At 42.9% G+C, this 25,650-nt stretch overlaps 1 protein-coding gene across 1 annotated transcript in view; it reads left to right on the top strand.

Annotated features, from left to right (window-relative positions):
* Positions 1-554: 554 nt before the first annotated feature.
* Positions 555-25,650, top strand: part of LOC147032860 (thimet oligopeptidase-like) — a 70,927-nt gene continuing 45,831 nt past the window's right edge. Inside the window, exons 1-6 of the mRNA XM_085870799.1 lie at positions 555-974; positions 1,465-1,613; positions 4,981-5,088; positions 13,067-13,169; positions 16,409-16,572; positions 16,988-17,123. Of these exons, the coding sequence (XP_085726925.1) occupies positions 761-974; positions 1,465-1,613; positions 4,981-5,088; positions 13,067-13,169; positions 16,409-16,572; positions 16,988-17,123 (874 nt within the window). The 5' untranslated portion in view covers positions 555-760. The remainder of the gene's footprint in view (positions 975-1,464; positions 1,614-4,980; positions 5,089-13,066; positions 13,170-16,408; positions 16,573-16,987; positions 17,124-25,650) is intronic.

Raw genomic sequence — 25,650 nt, 5'->3', positions numbered from 1 at the left:
TGCCGTCCCTCGGATGGACGTTTAAACTGTATGTCCCGTCTGCCAGCGTTAATTGATCGTCGTTAAACATCCCTTGATGTCCTTCACGAAGAGTCGGCGAGCTATCGCTGGCAACTTGAATAAATTTCAAATCCTGCCTTAATAGCCTTGATTAAACGCAGGCCCGGTCAACCAGTCCATGAAAGATTTGGGCCAAGCTCCCCCGACCGACCCCCCAGGAACGTGGGAATGAATCGTTGTGCTTGTAAAGAAGAAGAAGATCTAACTTCACGTGCTTCCTGTAGTTTTTTGCTGTCTTGCACAGTCATGACTTTTTGAGTGTATGAATTAAAAACGTGTTGGTGAATGTTTGTGAAGTTGATGAAATCAGTAAATATGGCGCAAATCACAAGCATATGTGAAGGTATATTTAAGGAGGAGAAAAACAAAGAGGAGAAGTGCGCCTCGAGGGTGGAAACTCTGTCCGAGGAACACGTGAACGCCCTCGACGATGTGACGACGCTCGATGAGTTGCGAAAGTGGGAGTATCCATTCCTGGAAGAAGAAGAAGAAGAAGAAGAAGAAGAAGAAGAAGAAGAAGAAGAATAAAGAAGAGGAGGAGGAGCATTTGAAGTGCATATAACTGTGCTCCTCGTTTGGATGGTCCACTGGGCCGGCTGAGGTATTTTTTTTTATCTCGTAGTGAAGAGTTTCCTTGTGCGCGAAGCGAAGGCTCCTCGACCGGACACAAAGATTTTAAAGGAATCGTTCGTGCACAGCCATGGCACCCTCCAATGCGAACCGCAAGCAGGCCGAGTTCTGCCCGACGAACCTCCTGACTTGGGACTTGAATGTGGCCGAGATCAACACCCGTGCCGCGGCCCTTTCGGCCCAATTCCGGGCCGCACACGACGCCGTGGCCGCAATTCCTTTGGAAGACGTTTCCTATGAGAACACGCTGCTTCCCTTGGCGCACGTGGAAGCGATGTTCGTAGGTACGTGACCGGATCACCACAAGGGACTCGAAACAAAGCCGGGTCCGGATCGCGTCCGCGTCACAAATTATTTTATTTATTTTTGATTTTTTTAATATTATTATTTATTTATATTAAGTAATTAATGAATATAAATAAAATTATTTATTTATTTTATATATATATTTGATTTTTATTTAATTTTTTTTAATTATTAATTTAATAATACCTACTTTTTATATATATATATATATATATATATATATATATATATATATATATATATATATATATATATATATATATATATATATATATTTTTTTTTTTTTTCCTGCTTGTTCCAAATATCGAACTCCTATCAAAAGTTTGTTCACGAACTTTCCTCTTGGTTTGGAATGTCTGCAATCGGCGGTCGTACTTGAATCGGGCACAGTGCTCCTGTGATTCTTTATTCCACTCTTGCCATTCACAACTTTCTTCCTGCCCTCCACCCTCCACCCCAAACACCAGTCCAGAAGAATCAGCTGGATTTCCCACAGCATGTGTTTACAAGCCAAGACATCCGCTCAGCCAGCACTAAGGCCGACAAGATGCTGTCAGAGTTGAAGATCGAGATGAGCATGCAAAATGACGTTTATCAAAGGTTAATCGCTCTCCAGGTAATGTTTGTTTCTTCCCTTGCACGTGTCTATGTCTAAAATTTATGACTCTTTGGGAAGGTGTTTATATTTGTCAGCAGGCCCGTCGCTAGTGGGGGGGGGCATTTGGGTGCAATTCCCCCCCATGGCGCATCTGGTGCCCCCCCCACTTGTACACCACCCATTTATGCCCTGTTGCACCCTGTGAACAACTTTGTGTTTAAGAGTTCACCTGTGTGAACTAAAACCCTTATTCCAGATGTTCAACGTGGTGAATAATAAGGCCTTTTTGGATAAACTGTTCTTTAATAATATCTTTCTTTGAATAACAGTCAAGAGATAAGTGTGCGCTTGCCAGCGCATCTCCAAAAGCAATTGGCAAGACAATACAGTCCAAGCCCACAAGATAAAAGATAATAAAGCAAGCACCAATGCCAGCAGCCAAGACGACAGACAGCCGCAAGACCTCGTGTCGAATGCCGATGCTGTTGGTGGTTATATATATCGTGGATCATTCAGTTTTAAGGAATAGCCAATCAGCGTCTTCGATATGGAGGCCCTATTAAGCAGGTCACCTGATTGGCTGTAAGTTAGGTATAAATGTAATATTTTGGTGGTTGAATTTGATGACCAAATATGCATCTCCTCTTCAAATTTCAAGTCAATCAGATTAAAATTGATAATTTTAGAAATTCGGCCCATGTTGACCTCAAAACGAATTGGCAAGTTTAATTCAGTGACCTGAAATATAAATCCTCTTCAAATTTCAATTATACCAGATGAAAATTGAGGATTTTTAGAAATTACACCCAAGTTGTTGACCTTGTGACCTTTTGACCTCAAACAATTGGCTTCTTGCTCATGTCAAACTTTCTACCATGTTGTGAAGTTTCGTGAACGTCAGTTTTAAATTGTGACCTGTAGGCAATTGACATAAACAGACAGACAGAATAACAAAATTGACTGACCAATATACTTGAAAAATCTTAGATTTTGCAAGTCATGAAAAATCATTCATGGAGTGACACTTGGCAAAACGGAATGGCACTCATAGAGCGCATTCCTCCACCAGGCTGAACAGTGTACATTTTGCATCCCACTGATAGATCGGATATAAATCCGGACCTGAACCAAGATCGAATCGGCTTGTTCTTGTCACCTCACCAACTCATCCACCTAGTTTTGTCATAACTTGTCCACAACGTTTTGAGATATCATGCTATACATAGTTTTTGCCCCCATCTCTCAAAGGTGAAGAAAATTCTCTTAATAAATTCTCGTATCCTGATCTGGATTCAAATTTTCACAAAAACGGAATCAACTCATCCTTGTCACACACCCAACCTGTCCACCAAGTTTTATTTTTATTTTTGAGTCGCAATGTAACTGCTGCTCGAATGGTATCAATAATGCAATTTGTATAACATGGAAGTATAATTGTAAAGCAATGTAATTACTCGATTTTGAAGCTGTTTAGCAGATAATAAGCAATATAAAGTATTGTTACGTTTGAGGGGGGGGGTATGCATTCAAAGGGTAATTAGGATGTTTAATTAGGTATGCCATGCTGTTCGAGTGTACCAGGATCTCGATGTAATAAGTAGCAATTCAGTGGTGATAAGTTGTCTTGTAAATGTCCATTTCTTCAAGGGGGAAATGATAATTGTCACGTAATTAGATAGGGACATGGGATAGGGTAAGTGTGTCTGCGTAAACCCCTTTTAGTAGTCCCTGGAGGCTTGCCGTGACGTCACAGGACAGTGCTGCGGATGGCTCCGCCCCGTGATCACGATTGGCGGAAGGCGACGGCGCAGGGCCAATAAAACGGCTCGATTGGAAGAGACGAGGACGGGAGGATAAAAAGGTTCTGTTCGGGGTCGAAAAGGAAGAGGAAGAAGATCGGGACAGAAAAACCGTTTTGGTGGAGGTTGTTGTGCTGGGAGCGTGCGGTGTTGCGCTGATTCGATCCTGGTTTTCATCGTGTCTCGAGGCCCTGCTGTGCTTCGTGCCTCAGCTCGGTTGGCTCTGGGGTTCTGCTGGCTCGGAGTACGGGGTCGAACGGCGGGCAGATCTGCCTCCATCTCCTGCTCGCAACTTGGCGCCAGAACTGGTTCCCTAGCGGCTGTGAGCGGACTTTGGCCAGGACCAGGAGGTCGACAGCACCACGGTGTCTCCTGCCCCTGACGAGCGCAACGCCAGCTCGTCCGACGCCAATCCAGGGACTGTTGCGTCCACACCACGGGCCAGCCTTACCACCAGGACCAGCTACGGTGTGTGTGTGTGTGTGTGTGTGTGTGTGTGTGTGTGTGTGTGTGTGTGTGTGTGTGTGTGTGTGTGTGTGTGTGTGTGTGTGTGTGTGTGTGTGTGTGTGTGTGTGTGTGTGTGTGTGTGTACCTGGCGCCTTAGAGGGTTTGAGATTTGTATATTCATTGGAATTGTCTGTGTTTTCCCCACGCCCAAACCCACACCACCATCCCGTCGAATCGCCCCGGATCCCTCCTCTTGCCGAGTCTTGTTATTTCTGGTTAGAGAAATAAACGTGATCAACTCAGTGAAAAGCGACTCGTGCCACCTTCCTCGTCCCGTTTGCAGTAGAGCGATTAAAACCGCCATCTTTGGGTTATAAATAAATAAACTGCCTCCATCGTTTCGGCTCATTCTACGTTGGCGGGACTGTTCAAGTCCCGTGGACGTCACAGTATATTAAATAAATAAAATTACATTACATCAGCAAATGAACTTTTAAAAGCTGAACAAATCGCATTCTGTCAAATACAAAACACCCTTGAAAAATAATCATTTGCACATCACACTTGATCATCAGCTCGCAAGATGCCAAATTTACAAGCATGGTTTGTAAGCCGGTCTTACAGGGAGATTGCAATTGGCCCTACAGATTTTGTTCTTTTTATTTTTGTTGGTTGGTTTGTTTTTATAATACGATTTTTTAAATGGTCTCTTGGCCACATTAAAGAGTTTTTTCTGTTGGTGGGGGAAAAAGTCGCCAAGTACCATCACCATAATAGACCGATTTGCCTGGTGCTGGCTTCTGTTGGCATGAACATCGAGTTCAATAATGCAGTAATACACTAAAAAAAGGAAGTTGAACAGGGCCTTTAGATATGGATAACTTGCACAATAGTTTACAATTTGAGAAATAGGTCATAGTGCAAGAAAATTTTCACTACTTGTCCTAAATTGATTGTTCAGTTCATAATAACACCAATTTTCTCCTGATTTCTGGTCTTTTCGACCCATTGCTAGATTCCTTGCATGAGGCTTGTATGATTTATATACGCAACCCATTATTTGTGTTTTGACATCCTGCTTTGCTTTGTGGCTGAGTAATGTATTATACTCATTGTTGCTCCACCTTTCCTCCTTGCAGGAGAAGTGCCAACCAAATGAGCTTAAGCCCGAGGCGCAGCGCCTGCTTGAGCGACTTTTAAAACTGGGTCGTCGGAATGGCCTTCATCTGCCCGCTGACATTCAGGATGTGAGCCACATTTTCATCTTTCCTTTACGATATTGTGGTTTTTTTTTCCTCTCCTCTTTGTTGTCTTTATTGCTATCTCGCCACTTGCTGTTGATCAGTCTCCAGCCTTCGTTTTAGTACCCTACCGGTTTCACCAGACAGGACGAAGGTTTGCTTTCTGTATATTTGTCCGTCCCACCTGTGGTTTGTCCGACTTTTCTTTCCCCATACCCCTTAACGTATCCAACTGAAACTTGGTACATGGCTTTGTTATGATAACTTGCAGAGCAAGTTCGAGTTTCGGGGCGTTTCGTCAATTTTTCAGTTATGACCTTTTTAGATTTAGAAAATATCACATAAATTATACATGGGTCTGTTCAGCTGCCCTGACTCCACTCCACTGCTTTGCACCCATTGGCTGGACAGTTGGCCTGACTCCACCCCAATAAAATCATGCGCTGCTATTGCATGAAGCAGCACAGATCGACAGGCCTTAGGCCTGGGTGTTAGTCCATGGCCCGGTGCAATTGGAATAATCGCAGGTATATAACCACGATGCATTACATATGCACATAAGCTGTACGCATGTTTGTGCTTCATGTATTTACATCGGGTTATGAAGCAGCACAGATCGACAGGCCTCAGGCCTAGGTGTTCGTCCATGACCCAGTGCAATTTGAATGATCCCAGGTATATAACCACGATGTATTATCTGTGTACAAAAGCCATATGCATGTTTTTGCTTCATGTATGTACATCGGGTTTAATATGAAATGGAAAAAGCCGAGAAACAAACGAAATACGGTGAGTTGGAAAGATTCTTATTCTTCATTTTGGGTTCGGTAATGGCTCGAGCACACGTAAAAGCAAACTAATTTTATATCTCCAGTTTGTTATCCAAGTTATCTTTATTGGTTTCTAGTCCACAGAATATATCAGTAAATGAAGATTGCTTTTCCTTTTATTTTGCCGAATAGACCCAGACACAGTGGGTTAGAGAGTTTCTTCTTCTTAATTTTGGTTCTGGTATCTGCTCCAGCATGCATTAAACGCAAACTTATTTTTTACCTTGTGGGGTGGAATACCCCACGGGGTCTTACCCTGTGTCACTTCAGACTTTTCTTGTGTACAGTTCATTTGAACGTCTATTTCTCCATTTTTCGTGAACATAATTCGATGAAAATTGACAGGCATATGCTAAACAGGCATTAACTGAGCCCAAACTGCGATTGCGGCCCTTCGGGCCAAGGAACGGCCCTTTCGGCCCATTTTCTTAAAATTGTTATTTCTCGGTTATCAGTGGATGGAACCAAACAAACTTGACAGGTGTGTATATATGTATATGTATATGTATATGTATGTATATATATATATATATATATATATATATATATATATATATATATATATATATATATATATATATATATTCTTGAGACCATTCCCTAGGCATTAACTGAGCCCAAAGTGCGATTCCGGCACTTTGGGCCGAGAAACAGCCCTTTCGGCCCATTTTTAGGTCATCTTTACCGAGATGACCTAATAAAGCCGGACCAAATGTCCGTCCGTCCGTCAATTTTTCTTTCCGATCTTGATGAAACTTAGTATGTGGGTAGAGGTCGATGAGTGTTGCACAACGATATAACTTTTGTCAGGGTCGAGGTCACGTAAGTTATAAAAATCGCCATTTTCAAAACCTATCTGGTCTGTCATTTTAGGAGATATCTGGCAACGGTTCATCGATTATGATAGTAAAAAAACATTATAGAGATGACCGTCACCCCCACACGGGGATTATTTTCTTCAAATTGTTATTTTAAAAAAATGTATATTAAATGCGCTGGGCGATGCCCAACGCAAAATTAAGTCGGAAGTGATGATATGAAACTCACCTCACTCTTGTGAGGTGTTCTGGTTTCTTTTTATGATGCGATGAAAATCTTATCAAACTCTAAAACTATCTGTCGTCCGTGCTATCGCTCGCCTGAGAGTTGTACGAATTAACTCCCATGGGGTATGTTCGTAATTCGAACTCTTCTTTCTTTTTTTTTAATCTGAACATTCATTGGGACTGGGAGGGAAGATTTATTACAAAGCAATTCTCACTTTTGTTTATTTTTTATTTCTTAGCTATGATATTAACTATTTGAAGGCTTCATCAACAGATGTGCTGTAAATGAGACATGTCCATCAGAGCATATGGAAAGTATTTACATGCTATTTCTATGAGTTGCAGACCGATATATTGGCTGATATCTGGCATTTTCAGGATATTGGCATCGGCCAATGATTGCACTGATATGGCAGATATTTAAAAAAGAAAAAAAAAAAAAACTTTCCTTCTTGTGACGCGAGACAGCTGGAGCTCATCCTTGCATCAATTTGGAATCTGCAGCCACCCTTCAGATCAGGTGGCTTCTGCAGAACGTTGGTGAGAGCGTGCTGGCAGTGTTGGATATGCCAAAGAGGAAAAAGTAATAATTTTATTCTGAGCTTTCAGATCTCAATTTATTGAATTCAGCATGGCAAACCAAGCCATGCTCGCCATGCACATTGTTTGTGATAGAAACCTCCACAGATGTCACACATTTACATCATTACTTTGTTGCCTTGCAACCTTTCACATGCCCACTCACACAGTGAGACTTTCTCAAACCACTTGCACACACGGGCCGTCTTGTGACCTTTCACGCTCACACCATGGGCCTATTGCACACTTACACACCACCTTGCGACAATTCACACACGCGACGTCTCTTGGAGGCCCCGCAAATGAATCTGCCATTTGTGCCGGGTTCATGCCTCACACACCATGTAGCACGCTGTGCCCTGCACCCTGGTTCCCACAGGAACATTTTAATCTGTATTTGTATATCCATTGTCACTTCAGACCCAAATGCAGATGGATATGTAACTGGGCTTATTTGAGTTAATACAGACTCCATGTCCTTTGATGTAAGCATCTGAAACCCGTCCTGACATCACTCCGCACTGACCGAACCAGTCAGAGATGGGCTGTGGGATGCTGGGGAGTGTGTGCGCACATCCAAAGTTGTAACCTCCACTAAACTTGGCCCGTAATATCTTGTGCACCCTTTGACACCATGACTGGTAAGGGATCAACGAGTGCTTCTTAGCCTAAGAAACAAAGGAAAGCAATTTAAAAGAAGGTGAAAGGAGTAGTGAACATTTATGGAGCGGTTCGACTGACGGAATCCACCTCACAAATGACTCGTGCAAATGCTGATAAAATCAAAGCAAGCGCTCAGTGTTTCGGCATTACAAAGAAAGTGAGTCTCATTAACTGTAACATCATGAACTGCAAGTCAGATGTTGATGACCCTGCACCTTCCTCCTCTTGATAACTCCACACCATCACCCCCCCTCCCCACTTCCATCACATCAAACAACACCATTTCACATCGGTTGGTGAAGTGGTTTCATTTTATTTTATTTGTCTGTCTTTGTCTCTGTCTTTGTCGTATTTATCTATAGATATATCAATCCATCTACGTATCGCTCTCGCTATCTCTCTGTTTTTTTTCCCATCCAGTGTCCACCTGCGACCTGACAACCTCCACCGATTACATTTTTTTTCTTATGGGAAAATTTCTTTCTTTTTACACGTTTTCAGCTAACTTGGTAAATTCACGGAACGCAACTACCACGTTAAACGAGGAATTACTAAATGTGACGCTCAATCGGAGTCATGAAACAAATGGCGGGAAACCCACCCTGCCGCCCATGGCACCAGCGCAACATGACTGCTCGGATGAGTATAACGATGTGGAAGGCAGCCAGATCGGTTCTGTGACTTGCTACAGGTATCATGTAAACCTGTACTAACCTGTTCCATGGTCGGGTTGTTTGTGACTTAACCGTCTCCCCACCAGGTTTTCTGGTGAGGAGGGTGTATGATATGGACACCCATCAGGATGAAGAACAAAACCTGTCAAAGGGTGTTGGAGCTCCTTGTGAGCCAACAGCCATCCATATCGAGTGCCCAACTGTGTCTGCAGATGTCCTCCTGCTGTTGGGTTACTTCTTATTAGGAGGTTGGTGGCAGGATTTGCACTCCGGGCAGCATAAAACCCTTCATTCCGCAAAACATTCCAGAAGCATAAAGAAATCTGAAAACCCACTCCGTGGGAGTACCTCCTGTGCAGCTTCCCTTTGCAGGGCAGCTCACCGGATGACGGGATTGGGGCAAAGCCTTTGGGGCCCCAATCTTTGATGATAGGAGGGAAACCACGGGGTAACATTCCCGGGTCAGATTGTGGGAGAGTGTGTGGGGGAGCTGCTGAGGTGTCGTCCACCAGACGGCGGTCTCCTTGGGTTAACCTGAGGTGGTCCCTTCGGGTGGGTGCCTGGAATGTCATCTCTAAGAGAGGATTATCACCTGTCTGTTATCATCTGAGCTCAAGCGTTTGGACATTCGTATTGCAGCACTCTCTGAGGTTCGGAGACCAGATAGTGGCGAGATCATGGTGGGTGGTTACACCTACTATTGGTCTGGTTGCTGTGATGGTTGCCATGCCCAAGGATTTGCTGTCGCTGTGTCCAACAAGCTGACTCCAATGATAATTGAGGTAACACCAGCCAACGAGCGTATTATGGGACTAAGGATTCGTCACTCTTTCGGTGTCATTTCCCTGGTCTCTGTATGTGCTCCGACTGAAGCGAGTGATCTCATTGTGAAAGACGCATTGTATGCCATGCTCGAGTCTGTGGTTGATCAGTGCCCCAGGCGAGATACATTTCTAGTCTTGGGGGATTTCAATGCATCGACTGGAACTGATAGGGATGGTTATGAGGCATGTGTTTGAACTCGTGGGTTATGGAATTGTGAACCAGAATAGCACTAAGTTCCTTGACTTTTCAAGGTCATGGACTTAGTGGCTGGTTCATGGTTTCAGCGCCTACAAGCTCATTGCTGGACTTGGTATTCCAACGCTGGCGGTGTGGCAAAGGAGATTGACCGTGTGCTCATTGATGGTGGCTGGAGGATGATCCAGAACTACAGGGTCCACCGGAGTGCTCAGTTCCTCAATACTGACCACCGGCTTGTTGTAGCAACTCTAAAGTTGCAGCTTAAATCCAGGAGAATGGTACCATCCCAGCCTCGGCTGGATGTTGGCAAGCTCGATGATGAGAGAGTCGCTGAGGAGTTTGCGAACAGGCTCAGTGGAGATTTAGGGGGTCTGGGTGTTTTGGGGGATCCTGAAGAATTGTGGAGTGCCTTCAAGACCACCATCCTTGATGTTGCCAGTAGATGTCTTGGAACTTACCGAAGCGCGAAGAAGAATTTTGTTTCTCAAGGGACACTGGATACCATTGTCCAGAGTCTCAGGGCCAGGATGAATGGCAGAGCTGAGCTGTTCAAGGAGCTGAGGTGTAAAACTGTACGTGCACTAAGGGTTGACAAGGAGGCCTATGTGTGAGGAAACTGTGAGGGGTAGAGCATCACCTGTGGTCAAGTGATTCTCTTCCTGCTTGCAGGGGAATTTGCGCATTGCATTCATCCAAGCCCATCCCTCAGTGTACTGCAGTTGGAGCAGAGGGTGGTGGGCTCTTGAGAGAGGAGTCTGAAGTGAAGGCCCGCTGGACCGGTTACTTTAAGCGGTTGTACCAGGCTAATCCATCAGCTGTCGAGTTGGAAGTCAAGGGTGTTACAATCCCTGTTGCTGACCCTCCAATCAACTGTGGTCCACCTTCGTTTGTGGAAACACAGGCTGCGGTGAACCCTTTGAAATGGGTTAAAGCTCCAGGGATCTGTGGCATCCATGTTGAACTTCTCAAGGCCGGTGGAAATGTTGCACTCGTGTCATTGCATGCAGGTCTGTGCTCTGCCTGGAGCACAGGCATCATCCCAACTGACTGGAAAAGGGTCCTTGTTGTCCCTCTCTGGAAAGGGAAGGGTGATCACCAAGACTGCAACAACTACCGAGGGGTGACTCTGCTCTCAGTGCCGTGCAAGGTCTTTGCTCGGATAATTGTTGATGGGGTTCGCCATCATCTGCTTGAGCACCAGTGTCCAGAGCAGTCAGGCTTTACACCAAAGAGGTCAATGATTGAACATATCCTTGCTCTTTAGGTCCTCACTGAATGCAGATGAGAGTTTTGGCAGGGGCTGCTTGCAGCCCATGTTGATCTCTGTCAACTGTTTGATTCATTGAATCGGGATGCCCTCTGGAAGATTCTTGGTCTTCGTGGGTTGCCACCAAAACTGATCGATCTGATGTCTGAACTATACTCTGGTACTGAGAGTGCTGTGAGATGTGGTGATACCATTTCTGACTTCTTTCCAGTTGTTACTGGAGTTTGTCAAGGGTGTGTACTGGCACCCACACTTTTCAGCACTTCTATGGACTGGATTCTGGGTAGGATGTCTGAGAGATCAAGTTGCGGTGCATCGTTTGGGAATGTGAAGATCTTGATTTCGCAGATGATGCAGTTGTCTTTGCGGAGACTCCAGATGTCCTTTTGGGGGCCCTTGAGGTGCTGAATGAGGAGTCTGAGCAGCTGGGATTATGGATATCCTCGGTCAAAACGAAAATTCAGGCTTTCAATGACGTCTTGGATGCTGCTATCTTGTCTGTAACTGTTTGTTGAGGTCGTGGAGAGATTCACTTACCTTGGCAGTGATATTCATGTCTCTGCTGGCTGTAATCCAGAGGTCAACACAGCTGCGTCAGGCCTGGGCAGTCGTGGATTCACCCGATCACGGGGTTTGGCACTATTGGTACCTGTGCAAGAGAATGAAAGTCAGAGCCTTCAGGTCCTTGTATTGGTGCTTCCAGTCTTGTTCTCCAGATGTGAGACTTGGACTCTGACCAGGGATCTGAGACGGAGACTTAATTCCTTTGGTACCAGGTCTCTTCGGAGAATCCTTGTCTATCGCTGTTCGGACTTTGTGTCCAACGAGCAGTTGCTGAGACTCAAATGAGGTTTTTTTTTGCCTGCATAGTCCGTGAGCGATATAGCTGCGGCTGTATGGGCATGTGGCTCGTTTTCCTCACGTTGATCCTGCTCAGCGAGGAAGCCTTGTGAGTGGAGGAGGCTCATTGGCCGACCACGTTCCTCGTGGTTGCAGCAGGTTGATTGGCATCTCAAGCAGATGGGGATGGGCCAGGCATTTGCCTGGGGGATGGCCAGACTGAGGCCCTTGGAGTTACCGGTGGAAAGTGGTCGCAGCGACGCACTGCTCTGGCACATGCTCCCAAACCTGACCTGACCTGATGGAAGGCGAGAAGTGAAATTTTATTTATTTATTTCTAACATTGTTTTTTTCATCTAAATCTAAAATTATAGTTTCAGCTTGGAAAATTGGCAGTTTTCATGTAAAACCGGATTTTAGGATCCTGGATTTGTGGCTGGTTGCCTGTATAAGCTTTGTTTGACATTATCATCCTGTTGATAATTAAAATAATGTTGGCAGTTTGCCTCCATTGTACTTTGATGTCGTGTATGAGCAAGCAAGCTAATATTGTGTAAAATAAATTTGTTAATTTAAGTTCAACAATTTTATATAATTTTCACTTTAAAAAAATTTATTATTATTAAATTGTTTAATCTGAATCGTATATCAGTCATCACCCCTCCCCCCCCCCAAACCCCGGCATCAGCCCTTGAAAAACCATGCTTGGTTGACCTCTAATTTTTACTCCGAACAAACAAAATTAGCTTATTCATTTGGGGTCATCTAAATCTGTCATTTCAAAAATGGTGTACTTTTAACCCTGACTTCCCTCCACGTGGCCGAAACATAAATTGCTTTTCTTTCATCTCCTCTCCATTTTCCTTCCTTTGCTCAAGGAAACGTTCCATGGTTGACCCACCTCACTCATGTTTTCCTTTTGCATACATTATATTTGGATGTCTTCCCAAAGTATATGATTATTGTTTTTCAGTTACATTATCCTTTCTACTGCACCACTTCCCATTCTCCTGGCTCTTCCATCAGTATTGCCATCTTTCTGTGCACAATATTTCTTCACAGGAAATCAAAGCCATCAAGAAGCAAATTTCTGAACTCTCCATTGACTTCACCAAGAACCTCAATGAAGACACCACCTATTTTCTGTTTACTTGTGCAGAGCTGGGTAAGATACTACTATGTTATTGGATTCGCTATATATGCTAGATATCCCTTATTGTCGGGTTTTGTGTGTGTGTGTGTCTGCAACGCGAGGCTCCACAGCACGAACCAGCGAACCGATTTCGATGAAACTTTGCCAACAGGTGCCATATGGTCTGGGAAGGTGCGCGTTTGAATTTCGTTGCCCAGCAACCACCCGTTGCTGTGCAGCGGCCGAAAAACCGCGCACAGTATTTTCAATACTTGTCCTTCAGCTTTGAATGTAGAGAAACGAGACTTCGGAATTAAACACTTCGAGATATTTAGAATATTTTACTCGAGCCGATTTTTGATTGAGGTTTTATTTTTCAAATGGTAGTCCTTCAAAAATCGGCTGTCTATTTGCCGTCATTTAAGGTGTGTATACAGTGTTTGTAAGGAACTACACCGTCGTTCCACCTTCGATCTCTCCTCGATCCAAACGTTATTGATCAAAGTGAAAAGGATCCAAAATAAATGGAATCGCCGGCATTTCTGTCTTTGTGGATTTCTAATAATATATGTTTATTTATTTACCGAAAACGATTCCACGACCCACACACCACCTTCAATTATTTATTTACCGAAAACAATTCAATGGCCCACACTCCGCCTCCAATTATTTATTTATTTACCGAAAACGATTCCACAACCCACACACCACCTTGAATTAATTTATTTACTGAAAACGATTCCACGATCCACCCACCAACTTCAATTATTTATTTATTTACTGAAAACGATTCCATGACCCACACACCACCTTCACTTATTTATTTATTGACAAACTATTCCACGACCCACACACCACCTCCAATTATTTATTTATTTATTTACCGAAAACGATTCCACGGCACACACTCCGCCTCCAATTATTTATTTATTTTCCGTAAACTATTCCACGACCCATGCACCACCTTCAATTATTTATTTACCGAAAACGATTCCATGACCCACACACCACCTCCAATTATTTATTATTTAAAGTGGGCGTGGCTAATGAAAAATATTGTGTGGCTCAGGAGGTGTGGTCAAACAAGAGCATGGAGAAGTTTATCGTGTGTGTGTGTGTGTGTGTGTGTGTGTGTGTGTGTGTGTGTGTGTGTGTGTGTGTGTGTGTGTGTGTGTGTGTGTGTGTGTGTGTGTGTGTGTCTGCAACGTGAGGCTCCACAGCACAAACTACAGGGGGAGCACTCTGTAGAGTGCAAAACCTCTGCCGCCAATACTGCTGGGTCACTTAAGTGAACCTGATATCCTATTCATTGTAGGTCAAAACGGATCAGACTCTACTGAACCACGATTGAATAAACTAAACTAGATCGATGCGCATGTAGAAATGCCCAAAAAAGAAAATCGAAATTTTTTTGAAAAAAAGGTGGTTTTTTTTTTTTTTCTCTAACAATTTTTTTTTTTGGGGGGGGGGGTTGGAAATCACTTAAAACATGTAGAAATGCAAAAACAAAAATTCCAATATTTTTTCAAAATGGCTGCCATAGTGGCCATATTGGACTTTGGACCAAGTCCAAAATCTAATGGCATGATCTTTGGACCATACCTAATCCCCCCCACCAAGTTTTGTCGAAATCCGTCCAGGAGTTTTTCCGTAATACTGTTCACAAACAAACAAACAGAAAGGGGTGAAAACAGTAACCTCCATCCATCTTCGATGGCGGAGGTTAACCAGGAAACCGATTATTTTACAAATGGTGGTCCTTCAAAAATAGGGTGTCTATTTACCGTCATTTTTTTTTATGAGGAGTGCCAGTTGGCAAAATACGCAATAGGAAAAATCTTGCCAGGCAGAGGAACAATTGTAAGTGAACCAATACGTCTTGGCAATGAATCTTCGTCGGTGGATCGGTCAGAATGAAAAGCATCGTATCCAGCGCTTCGATCCTCGCGAATCCCTCGTCGCCTACCAGCTTGTATATATTTTTGTCTACAAAGTCCAACACAGAATGGATCAGGAGGCAACAGAACAAAAGAAATGGCAGAAAGAGAGGGGTAAAATACCAACAGCAAGGTCGAGGGACAAAATGGATTGAGACAGACAAACAAGGGATGCGGGTAAGAATGAGGCATAGAGGAAGACCCATAGGGTGGAAAAGATGAATACAGAAGCAAACTCTCAGGAAGGGAAAAGTATTAATTTGGGGGGAGGAGCGGTGGTGATTTAACAGGGGTTAAAAACAATAATTAGGATCTTGGTTTTGTATGGAGGATGATCTGAGATTGTGGTGAACAGCTGTCTTGAACACCTGGAGGAAGAATGAGATTGAAGAGAATGTGGAAGTTTGTTCCACGAGTTGGAAGAAAGAGGAATGAATGAGGAGAAGTGATTCTGGATTTTGTGACTTACCAGAATGGGGGTTTCAGTTTACATGCGTCCTGCAGATACCTGTTGGGGACAAAGCACGAAGAAGGCAGAGGGTGTAAGACCAGAAAGGAGGCAGTAGAAGACAGAGACCATCGACTTGCGATGACAAAGTGATCATCCCATAGACTCAGCTTCATTGTGGGAAATTCCAATGATCTTGGTTTCCATGATGTCATGCTGTGCAAGGTGTGAGGTAAGTGAGCCAGTCCATAGGAGAGCACGATTATATCAAGTTGTGTAGGAAGGCCTTGTGGGTGGATAAGAGTTCAGTTTTGCCAAGGAAGGACTTTGCATGACTGAGGATGCGTTGTCGGCAGCTGGCTTCGGAAGCCAACTGTGAAATGTGGTTTGCCCAGGAAAGCTCAAGCTGATGGTGAGACCCAAGAGTTTGAGTGACTGAACTTCTTCAAGAGGGTTGCTAAGAAAGTAGATGGGAGGGTTTGCTCAATGGTCCTGAGAGAAGAGAGAGGGGGGGAGATGGGGGAGAGATGTCTGCTGTGTTTTGCGTCATGTCAAACTCCAGCAACCCCCCCCCCCCCCCGGTGCGTAAATTGGTGATTGTGCGCGTGGAGGATTTGACCTTGAGTTCATCTGGCGGTCCACGTTAACTAATATGTATTTCATCTGAGAGGTGCAATGTAAATGGAGTCACAGCATCATGTTGAGAGACAACGAGCAGCTGGCTGGGTTTGATACATTTTTATCAACCAGGTTTTTCTCATTGTGAATGTTCTACTGTCCCACTATATGAAAATTCCCCTTTTGGAATGTTGTATTGTCAATCTTTAAATTTATTTGAAAAATTTTTGTGGCATTTAGTTTTCTCTTTCAATATGCATTCCCTACAGAGGGTCTTCCCAAAGACTTCATTGACTCACTAGAGAGAGTAGAAGATGGTGATAGGTACAAGGTGACTTTGAAGTACCCACACTACTTTCCATTGATGAAGAAATGCTCCATAGAGGAAACGAGGCGCAAGATGGAGTTCGCCTTCAACTCTCGTTGCAAAGAGGTAGCTTTCTGCTTTATCCTGGATAATAATGGTGATATTAGAGTACTAGTGATAAGGGAGCAATCTCTGCAAAAACAGCAACCTGTAAGCAGAATGGAGACTTCACATCTGCAGCATCATTTTTGGACACATTGTTCTTCCTTCAGGTGTTATCAAGAAAAAAACCAGCTTAAAAGGGTAATGTGTAATGTTTATGACTTGTAATATAGATACCAGGAAGTATAGTGAAACAGAATGCCTCGTATGCTTAAAATAGAAATCATGAATGACGGCATTATTTTTTTCCCATCAAATTGATTCAATATGTAATCACACTTTGATGCAAGATCAAACATGGTAGGACATTTACTTTGGCTTTGCATTGGTTGAAATATATTTGATTTGCCACTCAAAATCTGTATTGTTCACATCAAAGGAGAACTCTCGATTGCTGGAGAAGCTCATCTCACTGCGCGCTCGACAAGCTGCTATCTTGGGCTTCGACTCGCATGCCGACTTTATTTTGGACATGTCTATGGCCAAAAAAGCCAGCACAGTGGCAAATTTCCTTGGTGAGTTATCCTCAAGAGGTTACAAATTTTTTTTCACACCTCTTGCAAAATTCATGGTTGTATATTGGAGGCAAGTGATAATCGAGTTCACGTAATGTTAATAAACAAGCTGTACTATTCGAAAAAATCCATTTAATAAAAAGTTTATTCGTGTTCAAACAATGAAGCGCAACATTACATTTTATGATGTTATTATTTAAATTAGTTTTTAATGAGGACAAAACTGGGTACACCTGAGTTTTTGATATTTTGTGTGATCTCTCTTTGCTGTAGGTGATACTAATGCATAGTTAGTGTATTGCCTCTACTGCTAAAACAGCCCCAAACCATTATAATTTCACAGTGGGCCTTGCATTATTTTCTTGAAACAGTCATTCTTCTCATGCAGCATGTGTTTTGGTACTTGTTGGCTGAAAAGTTTTTTATTTTTGTTTCATGAGACGACATACTTATTCTTCCAGAATTATGGCAGCCAGGCTCGTACTTCGAGTTCATTTCATTGCATCACTCCAAACCTCACCATACTTTACTGACTCGTACACCAATGTATAACTTCATAAACATAGCTGATAGCTTTTAAAGTCAAAATAGAATTCGGGTCTTGCCTACATTTCTGACGTCTGACGTAGGTGATGAGCAAGTCATCCCATAATATAACTGAAAAAGACAATTATTATTTTTATTTTATTTTATTTTTCAAAAATACCTTGCTCTGATTGACACCATGGAAATCAAGGCCTTCAAGATCATTGGAATCTCCCGTGTTGAAGCTGAGCCTATGGGCCTATCACTGTGGTATCGCTATTTTCCACTGCTTCCTTTCTGGTCTTGGACACTCTGCCTTCTACACGCTTTGTCTTCCCCTCCCACTCCCCCACCCCCCTGGTTTTCTGCAGGGCGTACGTGGTCTGCTATCAACCACTTGTGGTGAAATTCCTAAAATCCAGTACCACTGCTCACCGCTACTCATTTGTTCCTCTTTTTTTTCCCACCTATGGAATGAACTTCCACATCCTCTTTGATCTCATTCTCCCCTCCAGGTCTTCAAGACAGATGTTCACCACCATTTAAGATTGTCCCCAATCCATAACCAAAACAAAAAAAAGTGTTCTAGCTTTTCCACAAGGTTTTTGTGTGTGTGTGTGTGTGTGTGTGTGTGTGTGTGTGTGTGTGTGTGTGTGTGTGTGTGTGTGTGTGTGTGTGTGTGTGTGTGTGTGTGTGTGTGTGTGTGTGTGTGTGTGTGTGTGTGTGTGTGTGTGTGTGTGTGTGTGTGTGTGTGTGTGTGTGTGTGTATATATGTGTATATATGTATATATGTATATATATATGTGTATATATGTATATATGTATGTATGTATATATATATATGTATATATATATATATGTATATATATATATGTATATATATATATGTATATATATATATGTATATATATATATATATATATATATATATATATATATATATAGTAGTGTCAACGGCTCAACGAACTGTTACGGCAGGAGGTCGAAGTCCCGCAATGTCCCGAGTGGCTCGACTACTCCAAATATGTTCCGAATTAATGGTGGGCAATGCGCACACGGGTTGTGAGAAGAGACACGAGAAACCTTACAGCTTTTAAACACAAAGGGTTTATTTCCTGAACCACAATAATAAAAAGAACCAGGGATGATTGAATGCGATGGAGGAGATGACGGTGGGTTGTGGTGGGAAGAAAACAGGACACCAAATCGAAAAGAAATAATTATGTGCGAATAGGTAAAAGAAATGTGAAGAAACTAAGGTGCCTCGTGCCGGACTTGATCACAGACGGGAAAGGAACAAAAACTGGGATTCAGTTCTGGGGCAGCGGGGACAAGCAGATGATGATGAGGAGGATGACGGCGACAAGGCGAGCAGATGATGAGATGGGCAGGGGATAACCAGGGCGAGGAGGAGATGAAGCACATGGGCAGGTCGACGAAACGGGGCACAGGGAGAAGAGAGAGGGAGAGAAGCAGGCAGGCAGGATGACTACCTCAGAGAAAGCTCAGAGTCCATTCTCCGCTGTCGTATTCCCCATTCTCCTCAGACCAGCTCCTTTTTGAACGTTCTCTCTCCACCAACTTCCTTTTTAGTTCCTCCCTTTTTTTTCTCTTCGGCAATGTTCTGCCCCTTTTGGACGTGTATATAACTCTGCCCCCCCCCTTCGGGGCGGCACTCCATTACTTTGCCCCTCGGGAGGTGTTCATAGCTCTGCCCCCCCCCTCTTTCGTACCAAGTCTCCTGGCGCCTCCAGTAGAGATTTACATCGAGGTTTTATGCACGGTTTCCTTAATCATAATTCCAAACTAATTATTACTACCACCATCACCTGCATGGCGTACAGGCAAACAAGATGATGTATGAGCTGACATTTCCCTACTTCTGCATCGAGATGGCTATCTACTCACACACGGACCATGCCACACAATACATTCCTATCTGTTCCATGGTAATATCTAAATGTGTACACAATGAAACACACACAACCTCCTGTTGAGTGAAGTGCAAAACATTTAAAAGCTGTACCTTTTCTTCTCGAGTGTTTTCTGAACTACCAAGACTTAAAAAGATGCCAAAATACATCACTAAAGTACCACATTGGGAGATCGCTGAAATGCCAATTTGTACTTCTTCAGTTTGAAGTTCTTCCCCACTAACAACAATGCAAAACTGGCCTGACCTACCTCAGTAACTGCCAAAGCTGTTATGGTGATTGTAACGCGAGGAAGTTACTTTGTATCTGTATCTGTATCTGGGCTCGTGCACGCAACCCAAAACTTACCAGCCGAGGATTGTGGGAAGGGGAAATGGACACTGGACAGAACCATTCCAAAAGCGATAATATCCAAACCACCACCGAAATCAACTGATGCGAGTATTAAAACAATTTCATAACATAGATGGGTTTAATCCAGACCGGGTGTCGTGGCATGCGCCTGTAATCCGGCTACTCGGAGGCTTGGGTTGGAGGATCGCTTGAGGACGGGAGCTCTGCACTGGGCCGTGCTATGAGAGGGTGTCGAACAGCCCGGAATCATGGCGAAACCCAATCCTTATCCCTGTGTCGTACGAGGCGACCAGGGTTGCGTCAGGAAGGGCATCCGGTGTAAAACCTGTGCCAAATCGGTATGCGGATCATAACGGATGATCCGCTGTGGCAACCCCTAACATGAGCAGCCGAAAGACTCACAACAACAGATGGGTTTAATCCAAACCAAAGTAACGATATATATATACACACACACACACACACACACACACACACACACACACACACACACACACACACACACACACACACACACACACACACACACACACACACACACACACACACACACACACACACACACACACACACACACACACACACACACACACACACACACACACACACACACACACACACCATTGAGCATTATATATATTATTAAGGAATTGCGGCGAGTTGCACCAACGACCTGCCATCTTGGAATGCCCCAGGAAGGCTGATCAGCTGCACTGGTTGCAGTGAAACAGCTGGTGTTCTGTTGTGCTTTCATCTACAATCAGGCATTCCTTCCAGTTAAAAGTGACTAAAAGCATCACTTGTCACAAGTAAGGGAACTTCATTTTATATTAATGAAGATTTTGAAATGTTTTACAATGGTATTATTATTATTGTTTGGCTTTCGGCAGTGAAGTTTTAACTCCATAGTATTTGCCTGATCAGTCGGTGATTCCATTTATGTTTATACTGATGTTTAATTTGTCATTTAACATATGTTGCTATAATCACCAGTAAAGGTGTGCGTGTGTGTGTTGTTTCAAGGCGGCTTTGTCTGTAAGGAACATAGTTGTGGACTCTGTCTGCAAGGAACAGTGTTATTTAAACAAGATTATTCGTTGTAATTGAAATAATAATAGAAATGTAATTATTCGTTGGTATATCGTATCTATAAGTAATCAAAGCGCTCTATGCACATTATTAGTTTATTGTGCATTTGTCCAACCCGTTATGAATAGACCTAAATCGTAAAAAACAAGCTATAGCTCATTGTTGAAAAAGCCCCATAAAAAATTAGCCGCGAAGAACTTCGAACAATGGTGAAAAGATGTCTCCTACCCGTGGACACGCGGACGCAAGGACGATCCATCATAACCCACACCCTTCCCCTCACACTCACCTACTACTGCCAACATGAACAAACTACTAATAATACTGATACTGATACTGTTACTGCTGACATGGACATCGACTCAAAAAGGACTCGAACACTGTTGGGTTTCCCTTTTATGAGCAGCATTTTTGTATACCAATTCCCAAAACCGCTGGGAACACGTCTTTATATGGCAGTTGTAAGCTAGAAACGAGTTAATTTTTTTTTTTTTGTCGACCGGAAGACGTCATTGGAATATGTTTACATACGTCGATGTGTGTTGGGACTACGTAAAGAATTGGTTCAAAGCACGTCAAACATAAGTTAGAAATAAGTTTCGCGTAAAAAAGACATTACCGCGATGTGTTTCGACTTATAAGTAGCCTTTGTGGACGTGTGTAAGCGTCCACATATCGTGTGTAAAACTTATCCCCATCGCATGCGGAACGTGTGTCATACGCCGAGTACGTCGTAAAGTTTTGAACATGTTTAAAATTTCTTGACGTACTCTACTTACTACGACGTATGATAGCGTACTTTAGCGTTCTACTCACGTATACCAAACTTGCTCATACCGTATTTGACGTGCCCCAACGTTTTAGACACATTTTTCTTAGGTCGGCATACGCTGGCAAGATCGCCAAGGTGTGACCGCGATGTTGACACTTCCATTTCTACGGCAGTTATGATTCGAATCGTTGTGCGTCAGCCTTTTAATAGGCTACGTCACGACATCGTCGGCGATGCGTGCAACGCGCTATGCCTAAGTTAGACTATCGTTGGGCATCGGTTGTGAAGGCCGACAACAGGTTCAGCATTCGTTGGTATAAGTTATCTCTAACACAACGAAACGTTCTGTGTCCGTTACCAATGTGTTATACATAAGACCAAGTCGCTATGAATACATCCGAATCTTTTAAAAAAAAACATCAAAAGTTCAACGTAAGCCAGCGTTTTTACATACATTTTAATACGTTGCCATCGCTGGCTAAAACGTCAAGGTGTGACCGGGCCTTTAGAGTTCTGTGCGCAATCTATCTAGCTCCCTTCATGCCAATTTGCAGCCCGAACAAAAAATATTTGTAGGAGGAGATAGGTTTTGGGCGAGTACATGTCGAACATTTCAGAAACGGTTAATTGCGAATATCTCAAAGAGAAAGAGTCTGATTTTGATGAAACTTGGGTGAAATGTGTACAATGTGGCTAGCACGTACACAAAAATGAATGGTTGCTATGCACACCTCCGTTGCTTAGCAACAGCTAAAATACTTTATCGTACATCGTACACTTATTGTGGACTGTACAAAAAAAATCAATACCTCTGAGGGACCTGTTTTTTTTGTTCCCAAGGAGAATGTCTTACAGCATCATATAAAAAAAAACTTTTGCGAATAGATAAATGGAATTACCAGGGCTGCCATTTGTTAGAGTCTCTTTGGAAACATGGCTGAAATTTCACAAGGCGGGTTTCTGGGCGCAAACTAAGAGGGCTGTGATAATCATATTTATTGTGCTAAATTGATTGATAGCATGTACATGAATATCGGCTAGTCGCGTCGGCCAGCTTTCCATCTAGAGCGAGCAGCCATGTCGCCTACCGGCTTGTCCATTTATTAATTTGCTAATGCCTTATTTATTTTCTTTCTCAACTGGGCAATATCTCGGGCACCTGTTGAGCTAGGAAACTGATATTTGGACATGACAGTGAACAAGTTATTTGCTTATAAACGGAATTTTCGATTAATTGGTTCATCAAGTAATCGATTGCTTTTTCATTTCTTGATGACTTTTCACAATGTTACAGGTTTGGATGAAATAGTGGTGGTTTTGGTATGCTATTAGTCAATTCTTGTTGTCTTTCCTTGTATTAGTATTAGTCAATTCTTGTATTGGTTAATTTTTGCTGTCTTGAAATTAATTATTTTACAATTTTTTTTTTTTAATTATGCAACTAATTGATCAATTATGTACACCGCTTCCTCCCAATTCCGTGTCCATGTACTGTATGGCTCGTATCATTTGTACACATTCCCCTCAGAAGTACATTTGGACACACAAACTAAGTATCATTTGTACATATTCACTTCAGAAGTGAACCTCTCCCTCCCAATTCCATCTCCATGTGCTGCACGGAGGCATCGCCGAGCACCTTCGGTGCCCGGCAGTGTCGCACGCTGGAGGATTTGTTATTTATTTATTTGCCTTGGGGGCGGTGTACTTTGTCCCTCGACTTGTTTGTTTGACTCTAATGCACTCTTAAATTGCTGATGGAACAAGTTGAAAAATGGTGGCTGTACTCAGGGAGTGGGGGAAAGGAATGCCGGGGAAGTGGGGGGGGGTAAAATATGCTCAATCCTGGGGTTCATGGTCGGGGGGGGGGGGGACCCCAATTCTCTCTATGTAAATGTGTATTGCATAACGCTGCTCCCAGTGGGTGTGGGTATTAGATGTCATCCCATTCATAATCCTGGGGAATTGATACGTTCTTCTCCAGTGAATTTTTTTAATTTTTTTATCGTGCAAGTTCCTGTATTTCTATTGTTTACTTATTGTGAGAATCATTCATAATGTATCTTTGAAATGAATTAGATAATGGTGTGCAAACTTTTATCCTCTTTAAAAGCACTTGTTTTTCAAAATGTATTTATTGTGAATAAAGGAATATTTATAATGATTTGCCATTTAATTACTTATTGGTTTATGACATCTTCTTAATTAGAATATTCTATGTGAACTCGATTATCATTTTCCTTTGATATGCCTGTTCCCCATTCTTTGCAAGGGCTGTGCAAAGTTTTCTCCACCACTGTACATTGAAGACCTCCCGTTTAATGCAGCTTACTTTGCATACCTAAACTTATGGCTCTCACCTATGATCATTGAGCTATGTAAATATTTCACCTTTGCAGCATACCATCATGAAGACCTGCAGAGAAGGACTTTTAAATCTAGCAAGAATGTAAAATGAGTTGCAATCCCATCACTCATGCAGTTACATCTTCCTATCCATGTTACATTACGAAAGTTTGTCGGCCATTTTCAGTGCTTACTTTTTCGACGTTGTAGCCAATGGTTGTAAATATTTTTGTTTTTTCTTAAACTTTTATGGAGAGAGTACCTTGCTTTTAAACTTAATTTGTTTATTGGATGTTTCATTTTAACTTGAACATGGAAATTAATTTATTTTCAGCTATTATCTCAACATACACTTGATCTGTTAAAACATATGGTTTTCGTTCTGAAATAAGTGTTTATTTTTTTTTGTCATCCTTTCTTCACCAAACCTTGATACTGTTGTGGGTGCTTTTAATTTGTTTCAAATTATACATTGACTAATTGACTCAGGCATGCTAAGACAGAGCTCCTTTTCTGTTGTTGCGTCGAAGTATCCGTTAACACAGAATTCCTTTGTGCTGGGACCTAACTTCCTGACAGATGGTTCAAGCGGTCTTTTAAGGCACTGCGTTCAATATTACTTTACTTTTACCTTTCCCCAAGGTCGCCCAAATGAGCTAAAATGGCGGCAAACGCACAAGGAAAGCAGATGGCTGAAACTCGCTTTTTTACCTTTTAAAGGATTTATTTTTATTAAGCAAAGCGCAGGGAAGAGGGTCGATAAGACGCTATAATAACGGAACAAACCAAGCACGTCAAGAGACACAAAAAGGGGAATGGGATATGCACTTATATACTACGTAGAAATTAAAGCTCAATTCTTAACCCACTGGGGGCCAACAGATCACACTTTCACAACAAACAATAATGCAGGTGGGACTTCCTTTTTCTTTCTGATGCACTCGTGTGGGCGCAGTTCAACAACGGTGTCCGCTTTGAAGACCAGGTGCATGACGAGAGCCAGTTGCAATGGTCCCCAGACAAAGTCAAAATTGGCCATGAGCAGAGCCAGCAATGGGTAGGCCAGGCCTTCAACAAGGCCATTTGATCCCCTTTTGTCCTTTCCACATGAGCCCCTCTTGGTCCAGTCCTGGTGGACTCTCCAGTCTCGACTCTTGTGTACACCCTCAGTCTCTTTGGACTCTTTCTCCTGTGCTCACAATCCTCAGTTCTTCCTCGTCGACTCTTCTTAGTCTCCTGTTTGAAGCTCGTGCACACTGTTGGTCAGGAGGTCTCCTCTCTCTCTCTCTCTCTCTCTCTCTCTCTCTCTCTCTCTCTCTCTCTCTCTCTCTCTCTCTCTCTCTCTCTCTCTCTCTCTCTCTCTCTCTCTCTCTCTCTCTCTCTCTCTCTCTCTCTCTCTCTCTCTCTCTCTCTCTCTCTCTCTCTCTCTCTCTCTCTCTCTCTCTCTCTCTCTCTCTCTCTCTCTCTCTCTCTCTCTCTCTCTCTCTCTCTCTCTCTCTCTCTCTCT

The sequence above is a fragment of the Eptatretus burgeri genome, chromosome 2 (genome assembly GCF_056783735.1).
Source record: "Eptatretus burgeri isolate ZD-2024b chromosome 2, Ebu_testis_v1, whole genome shotgun sequence".
Classification (NCBI taxonomy): domain Eukaryota; kingdom Metazoa; phylum Chordata; class Myxini; order Myxiniformes; family Myxinidae; genus Eptatretus; species Eptatretus burgeri.
Note: the sequence above shows the minus strand (reverse complement) of the source record. Positions and strands in the feature narration are given on the sequence as shown.